This window comes from Harpia harpyja, chromosome 18 (assembly GCF_026419915.1).
Source record: "Harpia harpyja isolate bHarHar1 chromosome 18, bHarHar1 primary haplotype, whole genome shotgun sequence".
Classification (NCBI taxonomy): domain Eukaryota; kingdom Metazoa; phylum Chordata; class Aves; order Accipitriformes; family Accipitridae; genus Harpia; species Harpia harpyja.
Genome location: NC_068957.1, coordinates 15486249 through 15507892, shown reverse-complemented (window position 1 = coordinate 15507892; position 21644 = coordinate 15486249). Strand labels below are relative to the sequence as shown.

Below are 21644 nucleotides of genomic sequence, written 5' to 3'. Positions count from 1 at the left end.
GAGCCCTGGAGCTGGGGGAACGTCACTGCATCTTAATGGCATTGGGCTGGACGGAAATCAGGATTCTGGTGGCAGAGGCAATACCGGCACTGTTATAAATAGAGCAGCCACAATAACTGCTCATGAAGGTTTTTAGTCTTTAGAAGGATCAGTATCAAGCTACGGCGAGAGATCCATTATCCTCGGCACTAGTAGGAGCTAGGGAAATTGCAGTGGAAGGAGGATAGTGGATGAGTGTGGGTTTGGGAGTTGTCCCTCTTGTGAATCCAAGTGTGAGCCCTTTGAAAGGTGCTCTCTGCTGTGTGCCGCCTCCCCTTGCTTTGCTCTGCCTGCTCTGGGGGGGTTAGACCACGTGTGGCTGCAGCAGTGCAAGCGTTTCAAGCCAACCTCATGCCCTGCTGCAGGAAGCGAGGGTTTGCTCCAGGGCAGCGCCCACCGGAGCTCTGCAGCCTGCAGGTACAAAGCACCTTGCAGGAGCCTTGCTGGCGTTGCACCTAAAAACTATTCCCAGTATTGAGGCTCAGGGAAAGGCCTCCTGCAGTCTGTGGCCTAGATAGCTCTCAGGGCTGGCACCGCTTAGGCACACTAGCGTCTGTGCCCAAAGCACTGGCATGGAGAGCATCATGCCTGGCCAGCGTCGCTTCCCCAGCATCACAACCAGCTTCCCACCTGCACATGTCCAGGAAACGTGGCAATGTCCTGCCAGGCTGTCCCCCTCTTTTAAGGGGTATTTGTAGACCAGATCATTTTGCAACCCGGGCTACAGCAGTCTGCGGGAGGAGCTGTGGCAGAGCAAGCATGGGGGTACTGCTCTGCGGTGCAAGGGGGAGACCCAGGCTGGTCCTGGAGCTGGGTTTGTTGCTGAAGCCAGGGGCAAGCTCTGCCCGCTGCTTCGCAAGCATGTTGGAGTCCCGTTGCTACACTGTTCATTCCCGCTCCCTTGGCACTTAGGGCACAGCTATTTCCCCTGCGTGCGGTGATAGATTTTGCATAGCTGAATCTCACAGGGGGTTTCTGCAGGGAGATTTTGTAAGCTTTGGGGCTCTGCTGCTGTGGGAGCACTCCCGCATTACTGCTCTGGTTAAGAACAAGAGCGTGGTGATGAAACCGCTCTCCCAGCTGCCTGCCCTCACCACACTGTGGCTCGGTGGCAGAGCTCATGGCCTGGCTTCCTTTGGGGTGAAACTCAACCCAGCTGTGTGCTCTGGCCCCTGTGGATGTCCAGTCCCTGGGACCTGACCATCCCATGTCCAAACCAAGCCCTGAAGCCAGGGTGAGGGAAGTGGCACGTCATCCCTTGACGTCATCCGTCCCCCAGGGCTTGTGTTGCTGGTGTATCACTCCTGAGGAACACATGTGTACGGGTGTGCCTGCGCCTCGGGAACACCTCCTCACCCCACGGCTGGGACCCGGTTTGAAGGTCACTTCGGGGCTTCTGAAACGGTCGAGTCTCATCCTGGCGTGCAGGAGACGGGGGGGTGTCGACAGCGCGCCTTTAAGAGAGGCCCGTGAGCCGGCTGAGACCCTGCGGCACGCGCGCTGATTGGCCGAGCGGCCGGCAGGCGGGCCGGGGGCGGGGCCATCCATTCAGAAATTTCGGAGCAGCACTTTCTGCCTTAAAGGGGACACGGCAGTGGCGGCGGGGAGGGCCAGAGCCAGCCGGGCGCCCATCTCCGGTCCACCGCGGGTGCCCGGGGCTCCCAGGGACACCAGCATTCATTTTTTTCCCCGAGGCTGGGCAGGTTCCCACGCTGGAAAGCGTGTCCTGGGGTAGCACAGCCTGGACAAGGCACCAGTACCTCTGCGAGCTGCTGGCTGGGGGCAGCGGGAGCTGCTGAATGGGCTTTGCTCCATCTGGAAGGGGCAGATTGGAGCAGGGCTGGCCAGGCAAAAGAGAGAAAGTATGGGCCCACAGAGCTCCCCTTCTCATCCCCCACGCAGGGTGGGAATAATAGAGGAAAGGGCATCCCTGGGCCCTGGATGTGGGGAAAAGTCCCTCTGGGCAGGTCTGTGCTGCCCAGGGCAGCCCCAGATCTGAACTGAGCAGTGCTGAGCTCTTGCAGCACTTCCAGAGCTACATCTTGACCCACTCTGAGGATGGGACTGGTTCCTGCAGGGATGGCTCCTGGTGGGGAGCCCCCAAGAGCCGACTCATGGGGCTTTGTGGCTGCAAGCTCACATCGGCTTAGGCAGGGCCAGCCGCGAGACCCCCAACAGCCTTGTACAGCGCAAGTGGGGTGTGTTTGGCTGCTGCTAAGTCTGAGTGTGTAAGCACACCCAGGGACAGCTTGGGACTAGTGAAAGATGCAGGGAAACAGGATGACTGGTGGGGTCACACTAGTCACAACTGGCAGGAGATCAAGGTACAGGACCAAAAAAATATCAACCGATTCTCTTAAAAATGGGAGACTTCCAATATACCTTGCTCTGACTCTGGCTTGGAGTGGTGAAGTTGTGCCCTGGCCACATTTTCAAACCTTCTCTCTCCCATCAGGCTAGAAATGTGCTTTATTCTAAAGGAAATGAGGCACACAAAAGGACGGGGCACCCACAGACCACAAGACATGGCAGTGCTGTAATTGCCATGCCCACACAGCAGCAAGGCTCCCCCCTTGCGCCCAGGGAGGTGCCACGGGAAGGCAGCCCAGGGCCAGCCCATGCTTCAAGTGCTCCAGCACAAGGCAGGAGCCTCTCTGCTGGGTGATGGGGAGAGTGGCTGTGGGCGTTGTGAGGCTGTCAGGAAATCCATAAAGCCTGCTGCAGTTGTTCGCTATTAAATAGAGCCTCCAGGCTCTCCTTTACAGGAAGGGAGCCTGGGCTGTGCTGCAGGGACCTGCCACAGGTCTCCATCACTCCTCTCCCCCAGCAGCGCAGCCATGGAAGACATTTAGTTGGCTGTAATTTCAACTGCAGAAAGCAGCCAATGGTGTTTATTGAAGACCCTCATGCTGTTGCTGCCACAAGTGAGGATATGGGAACTGCGTAGTGGCACTGGGCAACGTATCAGGGATCATTAATAGAATGAAAATAGTTTTGCCGGGGAGGAGAATAATTTCTTTGGCAACTGCCCCGAGAGCGCTGAGAGCTATAGCTATCGGTCCCTTGGTATGCCTGGTTATTATTATCCCAGCTGCACATTTCCTGGCGTGAATCGCTGCTGGTGGCAGGGAGGAACAGTCTCAGCGTGAGATGTTCGTTATCCTGCCCCTTCCCACTCACCCATGACTGTGCAAACCCTCCAACGCTCACAGGAACCGCCGGCCCCGTTTGCCCACTAGCTGTGCAGCCAGCTCTGCAGAGCGCCTTTTCAAGTTTCATTTGACAAGCCCCAGACACAGCAAATTGCAAATCCCTGCTGGATGGGGGTCTGTGGTAGTGCTAAGACTGACTGACAGACTGAGCTGAGTTCAGTTGGTTCCTCCCTTTGCTGCCCATCTCCCTGTGGCCTGCTCCCACACACACATTTACCTCCTGGTGCTCCCTGCCCCCTGTTCTCAGCTGGGTGGCTGCAGACCCTGCTGTCTCCCCTGGGCTTTGGACATTGGGTGGCTTTTTGCAGGTGGTTGCGGTCAAGAAAAGCACCTCCCCCATGCAAGACTGTCCCCTACCTCCTCCCCCAGCATTATAAAGATGACACCTTCCCCATCTGCACCCAGGCTCAGAGCTAACACATGGCTTCGATTTACCCAGCAGGACCCAGCTCCCGCTTGGGCTAAAGTCAAGGAGCAGCGTGACAGTGCTCATGTGACCGTTGTCTCTGCAAGGAGTTGGCTGCCTTCAGCCTGCCCCATCTTCTGCTCCTAGAAAGGCTGTAGGTGCAACAAACCCCTAGCTCCTGGTCCCTCACACTTGCCTTCCTCTTCCCGTGGGACTTCATGTGAGAGGAAGGAAGTGACGACAGGGGCTGAAATGCCAGCAACACCAAATAAAACCTAGCTCCCTGCCATCTTTGTGCCATGTAAATAGCACCATCTCCAGGGATTTCTTACACTTTACTGAAATTAGCACCTGTAAAAAGAGCAGCTGCCAAAGCTGAATTCAAATAAGATGGGCAGGCTTCTGGTAGGAAGAGGGTAGAGGATGAGAGAGCTCTTGGTTTCCTTGAATCGCTTCCCTCCATGAAGGCATCTGCCTGGAAATCAGCTCCCAGCTCCTTTAGCCCTGCTCAGTGCCCACATCACTGGGGCAAGATGCCCACAGCTGCCTGAAGGCACTGGGCACTGTGCCTGCCCAGCCAGACCCAGGTCTGGGCACCCCCATGCAGGTGCCCATGCTGTTTGGGCTCTGGCAGTGCCACTCCCAGTAGCCAAAATGCTGCTACTCACTGAAGCAAGCTGGAGAAGTGCAGGATGCAGATGCCCCTGGCCTCCTCTTGAGCTTGATAACATGTCCCAAGCCCTACGCAGCATTAGGGAGCATTGCAAGCAGGCAGCAGCAACCAGGGATTTTTTTTTTCCCTTTTAATTGCGGCTAGCAGGCAGCACATGCAGTTCACTACAAATGAGTAGGAATTAAACAACTCTCGTAGCAGCTAAAACAGGACATGTGGGTTTTCAAGAGGGGAGCCGCAAGTGGGTAGGGAAGGGCTCTATCAGAGCTGCAGCAGCTGACGCTCAAGGCACCTCCATTTGCAGGTGGCGATGAGGCACTAACAGATAAGGGATCTGGGGGAAGCAGCAGCAGGTTTTAGATCGTGGAGCTGTCCCTGAGTTTGCAAGCTGGCAAGCAGGGTGCGGTAGAGGCAGCGATGCTGGCACGCCAGGGCTGGTGGCAAGGGTGTTTCCCATGTGGGGATGCCCACTGCATGCGTGGCTGCCCATCTGTGGGGCTGCCAGAGACCAAGCAGGGAGAGGACCAGAGACCTTCCTTGTGGAGGACACACTCCCGTCTGCCACTGGGGGGGGGCAGTGTGGAAATCAAATGCTTCGCAATTTTTCACTCAGCTCATTAAAGTGTTTTTCCTGAACAGGTCTTGTCCTTTGCTCTTGCACTTCCCCCCTAAGTAAATCCCCATGTCCCTGCCTGCCCCCACCACAGGACTGAGTGGAAGGAGGAGGGAGCCGGGCACATGTGAGCAGTTGGGATTACAAGCTCCGCATGTGCTCTCCTCCCACCCAAGTCAGCCTCATCCAGACACTGGTCTCCCGCCCGTTCTTGGCCCAAAGATGGCTTTGGAGGAGGCTCATGGTGGGGGAGGCAGCCTCACTGGGTGGTCAGTGCAGCTCTGCACACTGCATGGTCCCTGCGGCCAAACTCTGCCATCCTAGAGTGAGAAGTTTGCAGCTGGGCTGGAGCAGTAATTAGTTATGGTTATGTTACAAATTCTGGGCACTTCTTGTTGATGAAGTGACTCAGATCTCAGAGGTGCCACAGTGTGGGAGATGGTGGGTAGCCAAGATGGAGTTCATGTCCGTTTGCTCTCATGCAGGAGACACTGGCCACCTGCCTGTTTCTACAAGGCTTATTGCTCTGCTTTGGTGCAGAAATCCCCTACCTCAGCTTCATTCCTGCCCCAGTCCCTCCCCTCGTTCCCACCTCTGCTCTCATTGCTGCAAGATGCCTTCTCTGCACGGGTGACATCCCCCAGCGCCCTGGTCCACCCTGGCTGTTGAGGAGGTACAGCATCTCCCTGGAGCACAGTGCTTGTCAGCCCAGCATCCTCTTGCCGGGCCAGCACCGTGTGCTCTGGGAGATGGCACAAGGAGCAGTAGAAGATGTGGAGACAATCCTAATTTCTTAAAGCCTGAGGTGTAAAGTTCTCTGTTAATGCCAACACTGCATGCTTTCCTTCCATGCACACAAACACAGTTTTTCATTGATTAAAATAACTCTGAACAAGCTTGCTTTGCATGGAGGCATCCAATCCTGCCTTGCCTTAGTGAGCTCCTGGGGTCTGCAGTGTCCAAGTGGCACTGACCTCTGCAGGGTAGAAGCACTTTCTTATATGCAGCCGTTGGCTTCATCTTGCTGCATTTCTGGGTCTTTGGGTCAGTGCCAGAGTGCACCCAGGTCCCATAACTGACTGTTCGTCAGCAAGAGCCCCTGAGAGCAGCAGGGTGAGGCTGACCTGTGAAGCTGTTTCCAAGGGCTCAGCAGCACTGCGCTCCTCAGCTGCTTGAGGCCAGTATGGTGGGGACAGGCTCTCTAGACTTGCTTGTCGGGGAACATTATGACTGTCCTAAGCTTGCAGCTGGGGAGATTCCAGTGTAATGTATCTCAGCCACGACACCTCTGCGTAGCATTAAGCACAGAGCAGCACATGATCGTAGCATCCATCCTGTGACAGAGGAAACCTGAGTGGCCCAGAGGCAATGAAGCGCAGGCAGTGCTGGAGAGGACAGGCTCTGCACCCCGCAGTGGGGACCATGGGGCTTGGGGACAACATGGATCCCAATTACGGGGTGTCTTCTGCCCCCCCCCCCCCCTTCACCCAGAAGCAACTGTTTGATTTGACCACTTTGGAGCAAACACTGCAGGAGCACCTCTGCCTGCAGTGGTCAAGTGTAGAAGTGATTTTGTATTGTGATTTAAAGAGCTAAAGAAACAAGGAATGAGTGGGCTGGGGCATTTGTCTGACCGGCCGTCATGCGCTTCTTGCGAGCAGAGCCCTGCTTGCGAGCAGAGCCATATTGCGCAGGCTGCATGAGGCCAGTGGGACCCTGCAGATCTTGCAGCCTGAATTGGGGTGTTGAACCATCCCATCTTGTGGCTCAGCTTGTGGCCCCCTCCCACTTCTGTCTCATGACCCATATCCTGCGGGAGCCCTATCGTGCCCCTTTCATTACTCTTCTACATATTTATGTACCATTTCTTCAAATAATTCTTCACCCACCCTGGTGTTTATTACAACCCTTAAACATTAGGAGGCCGGTTTCAGGTTCTAACTGGTCAGATGTGGTTTTTTGTAACGTTTTTTCTTTCTACCCTTCAATTTGTATGGGTGACTCTCTTCTGAACTTCTTCCAGCCTGGCACTTCGGTGCAAGAGGTGAGGGGCTGCCTGAGCTGCACTGGGAGCAGCGCCCTTGCCCTGCTGCACCAGCAGGCATTTCAACTCTGCTTTTACCATCCCCTGATGGCAGTAGGTGGAAGACCCAGCAAAGGCCCTTGGGGTTTCTGCACCCCCAACGCGCCCCTGGCTCACTGGGCAACGGCAGCAGCCCCAGGGTGCTGTGCTGGAGCGTGTGGCAACACCTCCAGCAAAGCAGGGTGAGAGCTGACGTGGGGATGCAGCAGAGATGCTGCTGCCGGGCGAGTGACCATGGTTCAGGTCCGGAAAAATGATTTCATACGCCAGTGCAGACCTCAGCTGATGCGAAGTGAACCCCCCTTGGTGTCAGCCACGAAGCTGGCAGGGCCGCCCACCGCCGTGCAGGGGCTAGAGGAACGGAGCTGCACAAGAGCCGCCTGGTGCGTCTGGGCATGGGGACGGGGTGCGGGTAGCCGCAGGTGATGCGTGAGGCTGCCGAGCGGAGGATTTCTGTTCCTTCTGGATGCCGCCAGCGCGGGCTGCCGGGGAGCGGCGGCGACAGCGCCGGCGCTCCCCGGGGCCCGCTGCTGGCAGGCGGGTTGTGGACCGCCCGCCCGGGAACTGCCCCGGCCGGTGGGGGCAAGCGCGGCCGCAGCGCTCGGCGAGCGGTGCCCCCCCCCGCCCCCGCGCTCCTCGCCGGGGTGGGGCGGGGCGCGGGGGTTCCGCTGGCGCGGATTGGCCGCGGGGGGGGGGGTGGGCGGCGGGGGCGGGGGATACTTCGCGCCGCCGCAGGTGCCGCGCTCCGCGCTCCCGAGCCGCGCCGCGCCGCGCCGGACCGGGCTGAGCCGCCCCGTGCAGCCGAGCCGAGCCGCTGCCCCGCGCCGGGAGCGGCCCCGGGACTGAGCGGCCCTGCGGGCGATGCCGTGGCGCGCCCCCGCGGAGATCACCGCGCTGTAACCCCCCCCCCCGCGCCCCTTCCTCCTCCTCCTCCTCCTCCTCCTCCCGCTCCCGCCCGCGGGGCCGGGGGTGCCGAGCGGGCGAGGAGGCGGCAGGCGCGCCTTGCGCGGGGCGGGGGCTGCTGCCGCCCCCCGAGCATCCCTCCCTCCCTCCCTCCCTCCGCGCCGCCTCCCTCCCTCCCTCCCTCCCTCCCTCCCTGCCGGCTCTATGGTGTGAGGGCAGCGATGCACAAGCACCACCACTGCTGTAAGTGCCCCGAGTGCTACGAGGTGACGCGGATGGCGGCCCTGCGGCGCATGGAGCCCCCCTCCTACGGCGAGTGGCAGCACGAGCAGTACGGCTACGGCGGCTACGGCTCTCAGACCCTGCCCGCGCCCGGGGGGGCCGCGCCCGCTGCCCGCGGCAAGGCCAAGCTGGGGCCCCCCGCCCGCGACCCCGCCGCGTTGAAGCCGCCGCCGCCGGGGAAGAGCGCGCCCAAGGTGAACGGGAGCGGCCCGGGCTGGTGGCCCGAGTGCACGTGTTCGAGCCGCGACTGGTACGAGCAGGTACGGGCCAGCCCCGGGCGGCGGCTCCCCGGTGCGGGATGGGATGGGACGGGGCGGGTGGCTGACGGGGGGTAACCCAGGGAGAGCGGCGGGGTCGTGGCAGGGTGCAGCGTCACCCCTGGGGCGTCACGGGCGGCCGGGGTGGATGCTGGCGTTGCTGGGGCTGGACGCCAGCGTTGTTGCGGTTGGCCATCATCGTCGCTCGGGCTGGCCGCCGGCGTCGCTCAGGTTGGCATCGCTGTCGCTTGGGCTGGGTGCCATGGTCTTGCCCAGGGCAGGAGCTCTGCAGCGGAGCAGCCTCCCCGGGGCCAGCTGGGTCTCGCTCGACACAAGGCGGGCGTCAGGCGTGATGTTTTTCAGACACCCCACCCAAGGTCCTCACCACTTACGATGCCGTTGCCTGAAGCCCCAGCAGTGTTGAGGGCATCCCATCATACTGTGTTCAGCAGGCGTGGGGCACGCTGCCTGCCGGGCAGCCTCGTGGGCTCGCGGTGCCACTTGCCAGCGTTCCCCAACTGGCACTCCCTTGAGTTGTGGTTTCCTTGCTCTGCTGCTACGTCCCTGCTCCCCCAAATTATTACGTAACCCTGCTCTGGTCGCTGGCACGCTGTGTGCATTCTGCCCCATTTCACTGCTTCCATTTCTTCCCACACACATTCATTTTGTTAGTGTTCTCCTCCAGGACCCATTCTCAGGCTGTCTCTCTCTTTCTCCCCTGAATGGAGAGACCAGTCTTGTTTTGAACCCACAAGCCAGCTTAGAAAATGGTTGGATCTGTTTGCAAAGCATTAAAATGGAGGCTAGACCCTGCCTGAAAAACAATTTACCCTGCTTTAGAGAAAGGCATTTCAATTTGCTTCTTCTGCCTCTTTCATTCATTATCTCCAAACCTCACATGATTTCTTATTGATCCTTCTAATTATTATTTCAAGACACTGTAGCAGGCAGACACATGGGAATCAATGGGAATTCTCTCCTCCTTTCCCCTCGGAAAACACAACCCTCTTCTTCCCTTCCCGTTTTTTCTTCATTACTGTCTCAGTCTGTAGCTCTGGTTGAAATAATTAGATTCAAAGCTGATACGCTCAGATGATGTTTACAGAAAGGACCCAAAAACCCAGCCACCTTGCTATTAGCCTGGTCCTGCTTTCTGTCTCTTTCTCCATCACTCTTTGCATCAAAATCAGCCTCGGCTCTCTCTCGCCTGCTGATTCCTGGCAAGCATTCTCCCATCTTTCCTTTGCTATCTCTTTCCTTCCCTGCATTCGGAGCAGCAAGCTCGGGGAGCTGGGTAGGAGCAGGGAATTGAAGCATGTCTGCTCCCTCCTTTCCACTCCTACTTGCATGAAAGGTCCAGCCCAGGGTTCCTGATAAGATGATTGCAAGCAGGCTGGGAAGGAAGCGATGCCAGCTGCATTGCTGCCGTGGCAGGCTGGGCAGGGGAGCCTTTTACGTTTTTACAACGGTGGAAGAGAAATCATTGTGTCTTTGTGGTGCTGCCATGAAGCCCCAGGGGTTGGGCTGCTCTGAAAGTCCACGTTGGGAGTCTCTGCTCAGCCTTAGCCTTTCTGAAGATGGGGGGGGGGAATCAAAAGCTTCTCACGGCATTGCAAGCAACAGAGGATGCCAGTGTGTGAGGCTACGTGAGCATAACGGGGTCCACATGTAGAATATGACGTGTGTGGTATGTGCACTGCCTGTATCAGAGCAGGCAGGATTGCTCCGTGGTGTGTAGCAAATGTATGCAATGAGTAAAGCTTTGCATCAAATACCTCAGCAATGCTCCCCTTCTAATCCGAGGGTGCAAAGTGCCTGAACCGTCAGGAATCCTTGTTCTTCCCAGCCCAGTGGTGGGCAGAGGGACAAAAGGTGGTATAATGGAAACAGCTGGGCATGGCTTGTGCCCAGGCAGATGGGTTTGGCTCTGGGAGGCTGGGAGATGTTGGACTTTGAGTAGATTTGGCTGGATGCTGTGGGTGTGAAGCTAGTCTCCTTCGCAGGAGCTGAGGAGGCAGCCTCTGCGTCCTCAAGAGCCTCTGCTAGAGGCAGGGCTGCCATTTTTCAGGGCTGCCCCTTTAAATGTGCTCCCTGTCCCTGGAAGCACTTCCAGCAGCAGAGGTGGGAAGGGGTGTGCAGGCCAGGAGGCTTCCCCGGGAAAGCAGGGATCTGTTCACCTCTTGGGGAGCTTCACCACCTCTCATTTAAGCCTTTTTACTCCCCTTGCTTCTTCACACAAGCAGAGGAGAGCGTGCACCACCTGCGTGTGCTGGTGTGGCTGCCATGTGTGGATGCTCTGACATCGGAAATGTGCTCATGGTTGCATATGGTGGTGTATGTTCTCTGACATCACGCGTACCCACAGACCCTGTGTGCAGCTCCGTGGCATGCGAGACATGCCCACACGTGCTGCCCAACACACAGCATGGTCCCAACATCAACCTGTACCTCCTCCCAGCTCCGGTGCCCTGTCAATTCTCTTCTCTTGCTTATCCCCTTCTCTAGGACACAAATTAGCTTGCTCAGGCAATGCCAGTAACTGAGAACCCCTAATCCAGACCACAGGGAGGGAGAAAATCTCTGAGCTCTGGGTTTCTCATTTGTTTTTGCTTTGGTTTTCTTCTCCCCTTTGAGATCTCTTCCATTTCTTCTCCCTTATCTATCCATGTTCCCTGTTCGTTAGTGCCCGCTCCCTGCACTTGTTGTCACTTCTGTCCTCCATTGTTCCCATCACCGTCCCTCCGGCCGGCCCTGCGCCCTCCTCGTCCCCCATTGCTTGCTGGTGGAGGACTCGAGTCCTCCCCTGCCAGACTGGGGTGAGAGGAGGACTCCCGGCTTTGGGGGAGGAATGGCAGCACGATCCAGGGAAGCATCCCTGATGCGCAGCACTAGAGGAGCAGAGCGCTCAACCCCCTCCTCTCCCCTGCACAGTGACGCCCACGGGCTCTCAGGAGAGGAGTGCTGAGCTGCCCGGCTGTGCCCGAGCCCCTTCTCCAGCGCTGCTCCCTGCGCTGAGGATCCAGCAGCAGCCAGCACCTTTCCCTCCCGCAGGGAAGGTCTAGCCCTGTGGCTTAGTTCACCCCGAGGGCCCTGGTGCCAGGCACGGTGGCCAGAGTGGGGCCCCCCATGAGGGTCCCAAGGGTCTCACCAGCGTTTTCATGTGCATTTGGGGTGGCTGGGGAAGAGGCCTGGGGCAGTGCAGTTCCCAGGCATGTTCGGAAGTGCCCTTCACCCCTGGGGCTGCCCCACGTTGGCTGGTTCTGCTTGGCCAGAAATGTGCTGTCCTGCTGTCCCCTCCTTCCTGTGCCCCCTTTCTCCCTCTTGGGGAGTCAGGAGGATGCAGAGGGGGGTTAGACCAGCACCACAATGAGTCCCTGACCACCTGCAAGTGCCCAGAGCATGCTGGGCTTGTGTGGCCCCCCCCGGGAGAAGCGTTTCATGGCCAAGCAGGTGGAAGAAGGGGACAGGTCCTCCCTGCCTGTCTTCAGCAGTGAGTATTTCACTGAAGGTGGTGTTTTTCCATGCACAAACATTGCTTGTTATAGTTCCTCCCGTGCACTAGGGAATTACCTGGAACAGGTGGACACAGGGCAGCATGTCTTGGTGGAAGCACCAGCCTTTGTCGAGCCTTTGGATGCTGCAGGATTTGGGGCTCCTGACTCTTGGGGCATGGGGGGGCGGGGAGGAGGAAAGAGCTTGGGGAGGCAGTGGTGGGTCCGGGCTGGGTTTCTGAGCGACAGGCAGGCATGGCTGGAAGGAAGGAGGGAGAAGCCAATGGGGCAGGTGGGAAGCCAAACGCAGGTTGCTTCGTGGGAAATGGCTGAAGCCCCAGATGTTCCCTGGGGAGGTGCGAGGGAGGGTGAGAGGAACAGGGTGCCGGGGACACGGAGGCAGTGGAGGTGGTGAGGTTGGCAGGGTGATGTTGCTATGGCTACTCCTGTGCTATTCATAGAAGAAATTAGCTAAATCTTTACACTGAAAGGTGGAGGAGGAGAGAGGAGGAAGGCGTTCTCTGTGTTTGGAGGGAAGGGGAGAAGCCAAAACAGGAATGGGGTGAAGTTTTCCTCCTTTGCTCTGTGCCTGGGCCATGGAGGGGCATCTGGGGGAAGCACCGCTGCCTGACCTGCCCAGTGCTGGCAGGGCACAGGAGGACGTGGGCAGAGAGAAGCCACCCCATGGGAAAGCCCCCCCGCAGAGCGTCCACGCAGAGCCCCGCATGGCAGGGCGAGCTCTGCATCGTGCCAGGAGCACAGGAGACATCCTTTTAATTAAAGACAGCCAATCTGTGAAAGGTATTTTTGGCAACCTAAATGTAGATACAACTGTAGTGAAACTTGCCCTTTGCGTCTGGCTCTGTCGCTGAACGCAGTGCTTGTCTGTCCCTGATCCCGTCCATCTGCTTGGCCCCTGCTCTCCGGTCACTGGTGGCCCCTCTGCCTTCCCTGCACCTCCAGCATCTCTTCCAGCATGTCCTCCTGCCAGCCGGAGTCCCGGGAGGGTCTTCCCTCTCCACCATTCCTCATCGCACTCCACGCCCTCATTGTGAGAGTTTGATTCCCATCCCACAGACCTGTTTGTCACCTCCTCACTCACGATGTGTAAATCTGCGTGTCTGTTCCTAATATATCTCCCTCCATCTGATTTCACCTCTCAGCTTGTTTCTTGGGCATCTCTGTCTGGTGATCCTGCCGTCATCACCCAGCTGAGTTGCTATAACCAGGCGCTGAGCTGCTCTCCCTCCCCCAAACCCAGCCTCACACCCGCCCTCGGCCCCTTGCCCCACAGACCTGGGAGGCAGCCGATATTTCTGATGGTCTTGACCTTCCTTTCCTACTGCTAGCTGGAACCAAGGCCCAGTTAATGCTTTATAAAGTCATTTCTCCTCCCTGTGCATCTCCTGGGGAAACTTATGCCTTAACACCCAGATGCTGGGTGAACCAGTTCCCCTTGCCCACCCTGAGGCATCCCATGTCCTGCTGTCGCCCATCCCCTGGACCAGGCTGAGGAGGGTCAGATGTTGTTAGTGCTCCTTCCCAAAACATTTCAAGTTCATTTAGGAGTGGACAGCTGAGGACGTTTGTCTCCTTGGTTTCTTTATTCACCTGTAAGACTTTTCCCCCTTCCCTTGAGCATGTGAATTCCTCAGACAGGGGCTGTGCGCTTGTGCTTGCTGACCCTTCCAACATATCCCATTAATATGGTAAGGGATAACGTTGGAATTAGAGAGGGGAGTTGAAGGACTGAGCTTAGCTCCTCTCCGGCCGGATTACCAACTGCTGCCTGCCAGCCAGCCCAGATGCACAGACCGCAGCCCTGGAGCTGCACCCTGCTGCTGGTTTTGGGGTGTTGAGCTGCCAGAGGGACCCCAGGAGCAGCACAGGGAGAGGCACTGCAGCTGGTGCCCAAACTGGCCGTAGTAGAGAAGTAGCCACTGCTGTAAAGGCAGCGTGTGAAGCCACATAGGTGGGAGAGACCCCATCAGTGCAACATGTGTAAGAAGAGGAAAGTACCCACCAAAAACGGGACGATGTGGCCCTGCCACATTGCCAAAGGAGGAGGAGAGCACGTTGGTGAGGCAGCCAGGGCCAAGCACGGGCAGGTTTCAGCAGGGATGTAGCCATGTGCAGGAGTTGGCTCCTCGTGAAGAACCTGGGGGTGGCAGGAAGACCTTCAGCCTCCACCACAGCAGCAATTGCCCTCGCCCCTGCTGGAGGGATGCTCTCAGTGCCCCCATGGCTGCACTTTCCACCTGGCTCTTGCCCCATGATTTTGGGTGTCACATGGCTGGGACCTGCCTGAGCCCAGTCCTGACCAGTGCTGGGGATTCGGTGGGGATCTGCCAGCCATCCTCAGGGTGTGCTCGAGGTAGGAGGGTCCCATGGGACGTTGCATGAGAAGGAAACCCAGGAGATGGCCGTACCAAGAGGTCCTGTCTGGGTACCCTGGGTGTAGAGGTGGGTGGGCGGTGGAAGCGAAGGAAAAGCTGTCGTTGTCTCTGGAGGGTTGCCTCGTTTGGGTAAGCCCCTCGGTGCTTTGTATGCCGTGATGGGAGGAGAGGATCTTCCACTCCTTCCTTAGCTGTGAATGCTCATTTAGAGAGAGGAAGTCATTAAGACTAATCGGGCCGTAATCAGCCACGGCCATGGCTATGTGCTGGGTGCCTGCGGTGCACAGGCCCATGCAGGATGCTCTCTGAGGGGACCATGGTCTCTGGGTCCTGGGATAGAGCAGGTCCAGCACCAGTCTGCACTGGGGCATGAGGAGCTTGGTGTGGTTGGGGCATGGGGGCTCTGCCTGCCATCCCAATCCCCACACGCTGGCAGGAGGGACGGTGCGTCTCTGGCTCGGCATTGCAGCTGTGATTCGGGAATGGGCTTAATGCTTGCCGTAAGGTCGTGCCAGTGCTGCAGGTGCAATGGGCTGTGCTAATGCTCACAGCTGGTTTTAACACATGCAAAGATGGGATGGTACAGGGATCCCTCAAGGGCCCTCATTGCAAATCCAACAATATGCTATGAACATGTATTGGGGAATTGGGGATGAAAACTTTTAATACAGTGTTTAACAAGTTCAGAATACGTGAATTTGAAATGAAGTTCACAGTTCAGTCTGCAGAAGCTCACTTGGATGGGGCTTGCTGAAGGACTGCTCAGAGGGTGTAATTATATCTGGGGACACGTTGTGCTTCTGGGCACCGTTGACCAGGCCCTAAATACCCTCTTGTCACCTTTGCATTAACTGGAATTTAGTATGAGGCTCTGTTGATGGATCTTGGTTTGCTTTTGTCCCACAGAAACATGTTTCTTAACACTTTGTAACTTGGTGTCCATTGGAACTTACTGAATAGAAGAAAATAGGATATTTGAATCCGAGGGACCAAAGAAATCTTTATTTTAACACTGTCCATTATTCACTCTTTTTCTTTCTCTGTACATATATATTTGTCTGAGAGGGGGGGAAAAAAGCGTGTGAGTCTTTCAGATGATAATAACTCTTCCTGTGAAAAAAGGAATTGAGTCAATTTTATTTGGTACCACCAGGTCAGAGGGAAGCTACCGGAGCCCAGCACCTCTGCAAATTGGGTCACTTATTTTAGTGGGCTGAGCCTGGAACAGGATGTCTAACTTTCAAGTATGAACACACTGGCCTTAATGGTTTCTAAATGGAAACTTAGACTCCACAGAGCTTCTGTTTGGGGAAGCTTTCTTCCTTCTCCACTGAGTGAAGGCTTTTTCCAGTCCCTATTTAAGCTTACTCTTTAAAAAAAAAAGGCACCAAAACAAAGATTAAACCCTCAGTAGCTGCTTGTGTTCACATTACACTTTGGGCACTTCAGCGGCTTTGCCAAAGATCCTTGTGACCAGGGACCTTTCAAATCCTGCATTCCCTGTTTCCGGATGGCCGTGGTGCTTTGAGCCAGTGCCGAGGCACAGCTGAGGGGCAGGGGCTCTGCCACCATGGCCCCGGAGCCTGCTCACACCACCGAAACGGCCCAGTTCTGATGTCTCCCAGAGGCAGCCTGGAGAGGAGGGCTGCTTTCACCCACGGGCCACCACACTGGCTGGGAGCCAAGCACAGGGGCACGGGCAGTAGCCCTGCCTGGCTAGTCAGGACCAACACAGGGTGTCTGGGCACCTGCAAGCTCCACAGTCAGCCCTGGCATCATTTCCTATGTTGTTTATGCCACGTTTTGAGCTGTGCAAAAGGAAGGCATGGGGTCAGGCTCAGCCTGTCGCTCCCCTTCGTGCAGGCACACTGTTGCGTGGTGTGTGCCTCCCCCTGCCCAAACAGTGTCAGCCACCAGGTCGCTCTTGCAGTGGGTGAGAAAACATGCAAAGAGAGTTATTTTGTCCAGCCAGTTAAAGGGAAGGGTGACTCATCTCTGGCCATGAAATCCTTCAGCTTCCAGAAGTTTCCAGCCTCAGTTTTCTTTTTCTCCCTTTCCCCATCCCAGCCTGTGGGAGCCCTGAGGAATGCAGCTCTCCCTTGGGACTCTGCAGCCCTCTGATGCTCCCAAGTACCCTCCGCTCTGGCCACCGTGTAAAGAGCCTGTGAAGGCAGAAAGAGGTGAGCGCAGGGAGCTGTGAGAAGGGGACTAGCCTCTGGCAGCAGTGTGGTACCTCTCCCCTTGAGAAGGGAAGGGATAGGAAGGCCAAAGCATGGATTTGGTATTAAGCTGTAGGAAAAGCCCTACATCTTGTGGGCCAACTGGGAGCCAGGCTTCGTTCTGGGAGGGGATGTGCCATGCATCATTTCTTAATGGGAGGTCTGTGAAGCGGCTTCCCTGGGCATGGCCAGGTGAAAGCCGAGGGGGTCTGTAGGTGTGCAGGCATCGGGGGTGGGGACTCAGAGCAGTCTGGAGGGACGCTGCCAGCACCTCTCTACTCCATGCACCAGCCCTCTGGCAGGGGCAGAGCCGGGGCTCATCCCCTCCCTTGCCTTCGGTGCAGGGAGCCTCAGGAGCGGGTTTCTGTCCTGCCTTGACCTCAGAAATGCCCACAGGTTGCTGTGGAGGAGCTGTGTCATCTGAGCTGCTTTGGGAGGTGATGTTTTTGGCAGCTATTTGTTGGGATCTGCGTTGGTGCAGGAGGCAGCCCCGGCGCTGGGAAAACCAGCGTCTGTGCGCAGGGCAGGGAAGTCTGGTGTGAAGCAGATGAGCGTGTCGGTGCTTATCAGGGTGAGTGGCGGTGAGCGCAGGCTTGCCATGTGTGCTACACTGGCAGGACCTGGGCTCACTCCTGTGAAATTAAATCATTGGCTTGGTGCAAACCCACTCCCTGCCCCGTCAGTGGGACCCTGTTGGTGCCCAGGCATCCTGCAGCCGACGCCGCTGCCACGGCAGCATTGCACCACTCCTTGGCGCCCCTGAGCTGGTACCTGTGTGTTCACAGCTAGTGCCCACCACTGTGGGGTCCTGCCACAGAGCAGCTGCTTTCATAGCTGTAAATGCACAGCCTTCTCCACAGTTTAACACTCTTTAAAAAAAAAAAAATCAAAGCAGATGGAGCCAGGCTACAAGCAGCCCACTGTGTCCACCCTGTTTAGATGCTTCTGTTGGGCATCTCCCTGCTTGGCCTCTGGCCCTGAGAGCTTTTAAAAGGATGTAAAGACTAAATTTCACTTATTTCCAGAGCCATTTCCTTTTGAGCGTTACTATTACATCTCGGACGGTACGAAGCAAAGGATATTAAAAGGCAAATTGACTTTTCACTCTGATCCAATCTGGGAAAGTTGCAGAAACAAAGGAGTTAAGTTAGTACTTTGCTTCTCATGCACTAGCCCAGAGTCACAAATAGTCACCCTATCCTGCGCATCCCTCACTGCATGACACATAGGGCACACTGGCCTCCTGCGGAGACCAGTTCTGTGTGTTAGGCCTGGTATTTGTCAGGTCTGGAGGCTCCTGTTTGAGTCCTGTTGCTAGTTAAGATGGAAATGGATTTATATGTGGGCACAATCCTGTTGCCATTGGCCTGGGATGTCTGCAGCGCATTTATTCTGTCTGGAGGAGGTACCTAATTCCTGACCTCTGTGGGCTGGCCCCCATGCTGACTCTGTGGAGCTGTTGCAAAGCTTCAGGAATTCAGCTCTGGAGAGAATATCTTGAACTTTCAGTTCAGAGTCTCCCCACTCGGCTCCCGTGTGCCAGCCTTGAGAGCAGTCCTTGGGGAAATGCCACAGGGCAAGGCTAGACCCTTGGAAGCAAGCTGACGAACCTCCTCTGTTTGCATTTAATTGCAGCTTTTCTTTTGGTTGGAAGTTTTGGAAAATCATCATGTTTTGCAATTCCTACCTTTGGCCCAGCAGATGACAACAACAGAAATGGAGGTGAAGGGTGATACCTATAGGTGTCTGGGGCTTGGCTGCCCCCAGGTGACTGTGTTAGTGCCCCTGGGCTGCTGAGGCCAGTCACCCACCATACAGCCCAACTGGTGGCGGTCCCTCTCAGATGACTGCCCAGAAGTGATATCTAAAGGTGTTTCTGAAAGGCCGCATCCTACACCTGAGGTGTGTCTGAGTGCTGCTGGCTGTTTTGCTGCTCCCTGCACATGCTGCAGGGGAATTGCTCCAGCCCGGGGGGGGCTGCGGGCTGTTGGGGAGGAGACGTCCCTCCTGCCCTGTGTGCAGACCCGCAGCCTCCTTCTGGCTTTAGCCCCGGAGGCAGTTGCCCCCAGATGGGCTCGAGGCTCTCCTCGGGCCTCTGCAGGGAGCCAGGCCCTCACTGAGGGCTGCATGGGGCAGGTTGCTGCCCTCTCCTTTAGCACCTGGGCTGTGGCTGCCACTGGGACTGTCGTGTAGTGCTTGAGCACTGGTGCCTCAACACAGGGGAATGTGAGGCTCTGCTTCTCTCAGCCCCTGTGAGACCAGAGAGCTCTTGAATCCTGACCTTCAAACCTCACCCCCCTTCACCGCTATTTCCTTTGACTCCTGTTGCTGCCCAGATTTTCCCAACAGCTGTCCTCTGCCTCGCTGGCTTTGCGCCTAGATCAATCTCTGCATGTGTGCAGTGACCCCCCTCGCTCCCCGAGGTCCTCCTTGAGTCCTACCTTCCCTGCAGCCTCCAGCCCCTGAGCCCAAGGATCTGTGCAGCCCCTTGCGCCTCTGCCTGATGGAGAGAGTTCAGGACACCTCCAGCTCTGCTGGGCTTTGGTGGTCCTGCTGCCATAGGATGAGCACCGTAGGGCTTGGACCTCTTCTCTTTCCATTTGTAAACCCCTCAAGCACAAACAGGGCTTGGTAAATAACAATAGTGTGATGAAGCGGCTTAGATGGAAGAGATCTGACAGCCTCCATTGAATGTGACCTGAATGCACAGCCCTGTTCCTTCTCCTCCATGCATGCAGCAGCCCCCTGCTCCTTAGGGCATAAATTACTTACTGTTCCCTATAGAATTGAGGGCATGGTTAATTCACCAGCACGTTCCTGCTGCCCAGCAAAAAATGATGTTCTCTCTTCTCCCTTGGCTAGCAGAGGGCTTGGTACATCTACCTGCCTGACAGAGGGAAGCAGAGGCTTTTCATTTTCAGGCCCTCTGCTTATTTCTGAGTCTTAGGTCTTGTGTGACTCTGCAGTAGAACAGGCAAGGTGCAAATGTTGGAATATTTGCAAGTGGAAGTCGGAGCTAATGTCCAAACACATTTCTTGTAGTAGCTGGAATAGCTGGCCACAGGAGGCAAGCAGGGATTTCCTGGTCTGAATTCCTCCTGACCATGTGTGACTTTGTTTTAAGCAGCCACTCACATTCGGCATCTCTTGGGTCCCATCTGGAGCCTGAGTGGGAAATTGTGCTCCTAGCAGTATTTTGAGATGTAAAAATCACTAGTGTGGAATGGCTGCAAAGGATGCTCAGTGCGCAGTGAGCAGGCTAGACAAAATATGTCCTTAGGCCTCACCACTGTGTGAGCGAGGCAATGTGATGTGTGATTTGTGGGCTATTAGTAATTCAACAAAGAGACTGCAGTGGGGCTCAGTGGAGGACTCAGGCTGGACCTGCAAAAGCCTCTATAACATTGTCATACACAGCACTTCTCCCTGGGAGGGATCCAAAGCATCATTTGTGGGGTTGAATTCATGTCATAAATCATGGGGCACGTGATGGGCTACCTTCACTTAGGCTGCCTCTTCTGCATCCTTCCTGGAAACTCATCTAATAACAGCTGGCCTCTGGCACATCAAGGTTCAAACATCCATCGTTTGTTAATTGCTGGCAGTAGAAGTGCTTCTTTTTTGCCTTGAAATGTGGAATCCCTTCCTAGAATTGCACTGGGGACTAATAAAAGCCGGTGCCAGGTTTAATATATGCTATCTCACAAATTATCTGGATTAAATACAAGGACTGTGTACTGCCAGAGAGGGGTTATTCCCAGCTTAACATTGCTTCTGGGCTATGGAGATCCCAAGACACTGGACCTGAAAATTGCGATTTTTTTATGTATGGGGGAGGGGTTTGGCAGGAGTGTTTGGAAGTGGTCATATTTGCCTGAGCTAGAGAATTAATTGCCATAAAAACTATGGTTTTGTAACCAATAGTTACAGCTGCAGGAAAGATCAGAAAGCAGCTGAATAAATCAAATTAACTACCTCCTGCTCCATCCATAGGAGAGCAGAACATTTCAGGGCAAGATTTAAACCACAATCCGGTTGACCCCTAACTCTCCCACCTACAAAATGAGGAGAGTGGAAAGTCGAGAAATATGATCAACTGAAACAGGAGGTGGCGGGGACTGCCATGCTGGGTTATGAGAGGAGGTTGGTTTCTGTCGGGGGCATATAAACCCAGAGGAGGGCAATGAGGAGGTAGCCTGCTCCTGTGAAGATATCACAGCCTCACAGAGGCCATTGGGCTGTGCAATCCAACCACCCACGTTACTGGACAGACAGTGGTTCCTGTTAATTGCTGCACCAGCCCACACCTTGACTTGCTTGCTCCTGACCCTGACTGATGTTTCTGATGCCCTAAGGCGGAGGGTTCACCTCCCCTTGCAGTTCACGTCTCTTAGCGTTTCCCCGTCTCGCTCTGGCTGTTGTTCTCCACACGAGCCTTGGAACGATGATGCAAATCCCGACTCGCCCCTGACCTTCCAGGTTTCGCACCACTCGCTGCCGCGTGCGGGTGAGGAACGTCGGCCTTGTAATTAATCTGAAATTTCTCACTTTTTGCCGCTTCTCCCTCACGCTCCCGCTCAGAGACAAACGCCTTCCCGGGTGCCTTGCCCCAGCAGCCGCGCCCGCAGGGGTTGCTCCCGGGGGCAGGGGCTGCGCTGCGCGCTCCGCGGGGCACCGCGCCTTCAGGAGGTTGCGGCGCTGGACAGCTCCGGCGCGGCGGGACCCCGCGGGCGGCGTTCGGGGCCCCCGGCCGCCCCCGGCCCTTCGGCCCCCGGCGCTGCAGCTTCCGCCGTGCCCTTCTCCCGGGAGAGCCTCCCTCCCTTTAGGGCCTCGTCCCTGCCTCGTCCTGCCTGCGCCTGCCCTCTGCGCGTGTGTCCCTCCTGCCGTGTGCAACGAGGTAACGGGCAGAGGGCAGTCCAGGAGGAGGGGCACCCGGAGAGAGGTTTATGGGGGGCCCTGCAAGAGAGGGGGGATGCTTGTGGTGGAGCGGGGGATGAGCTGAGGCTGCCGAGCAGAGGGTTTACCCCAGGGGTAATGAGGATGAGGGATCAAACGCTGCCGCGTCCCCTG

The 21644-nt window shown here is 56.5% G+C and overlaps 1 protein-coding gene across 10 annotated transcripts in view; it reads left to right on the top strand.

Annotated features, from left to right (window-relative positions):
• Positions 1-21644, top strand: part of DLG3 (discs large MAGUK scaffold protein 3) — an 80877-nt gene that overhangs the window by 17620 nt on the left and 41613 nt on the right. For 2 of the 10 annotated variants that reach the window (XM_052813378.1, XM_052813376.1), the window contains exon 1: positions 7997-8471. The exons of 5 other annotated variants lie outside the window; for them this stretch is intronic. In XM_052813378.1, coding sequence (XP_052669338.1) covers positions 8151-8471 — 321 coding nt within the window. In that variant the 5' untranslated portion in view covers positions 7997-8150. Of the gene's footprint in view, positions 1-7989; positions 8472-21644 lie in introns of those variants that run through there. 3 more of the 10 variants (XM_052813379.1, XM_052813380.1, XM_052813377.1) reach the window with 3 other exon arrangements.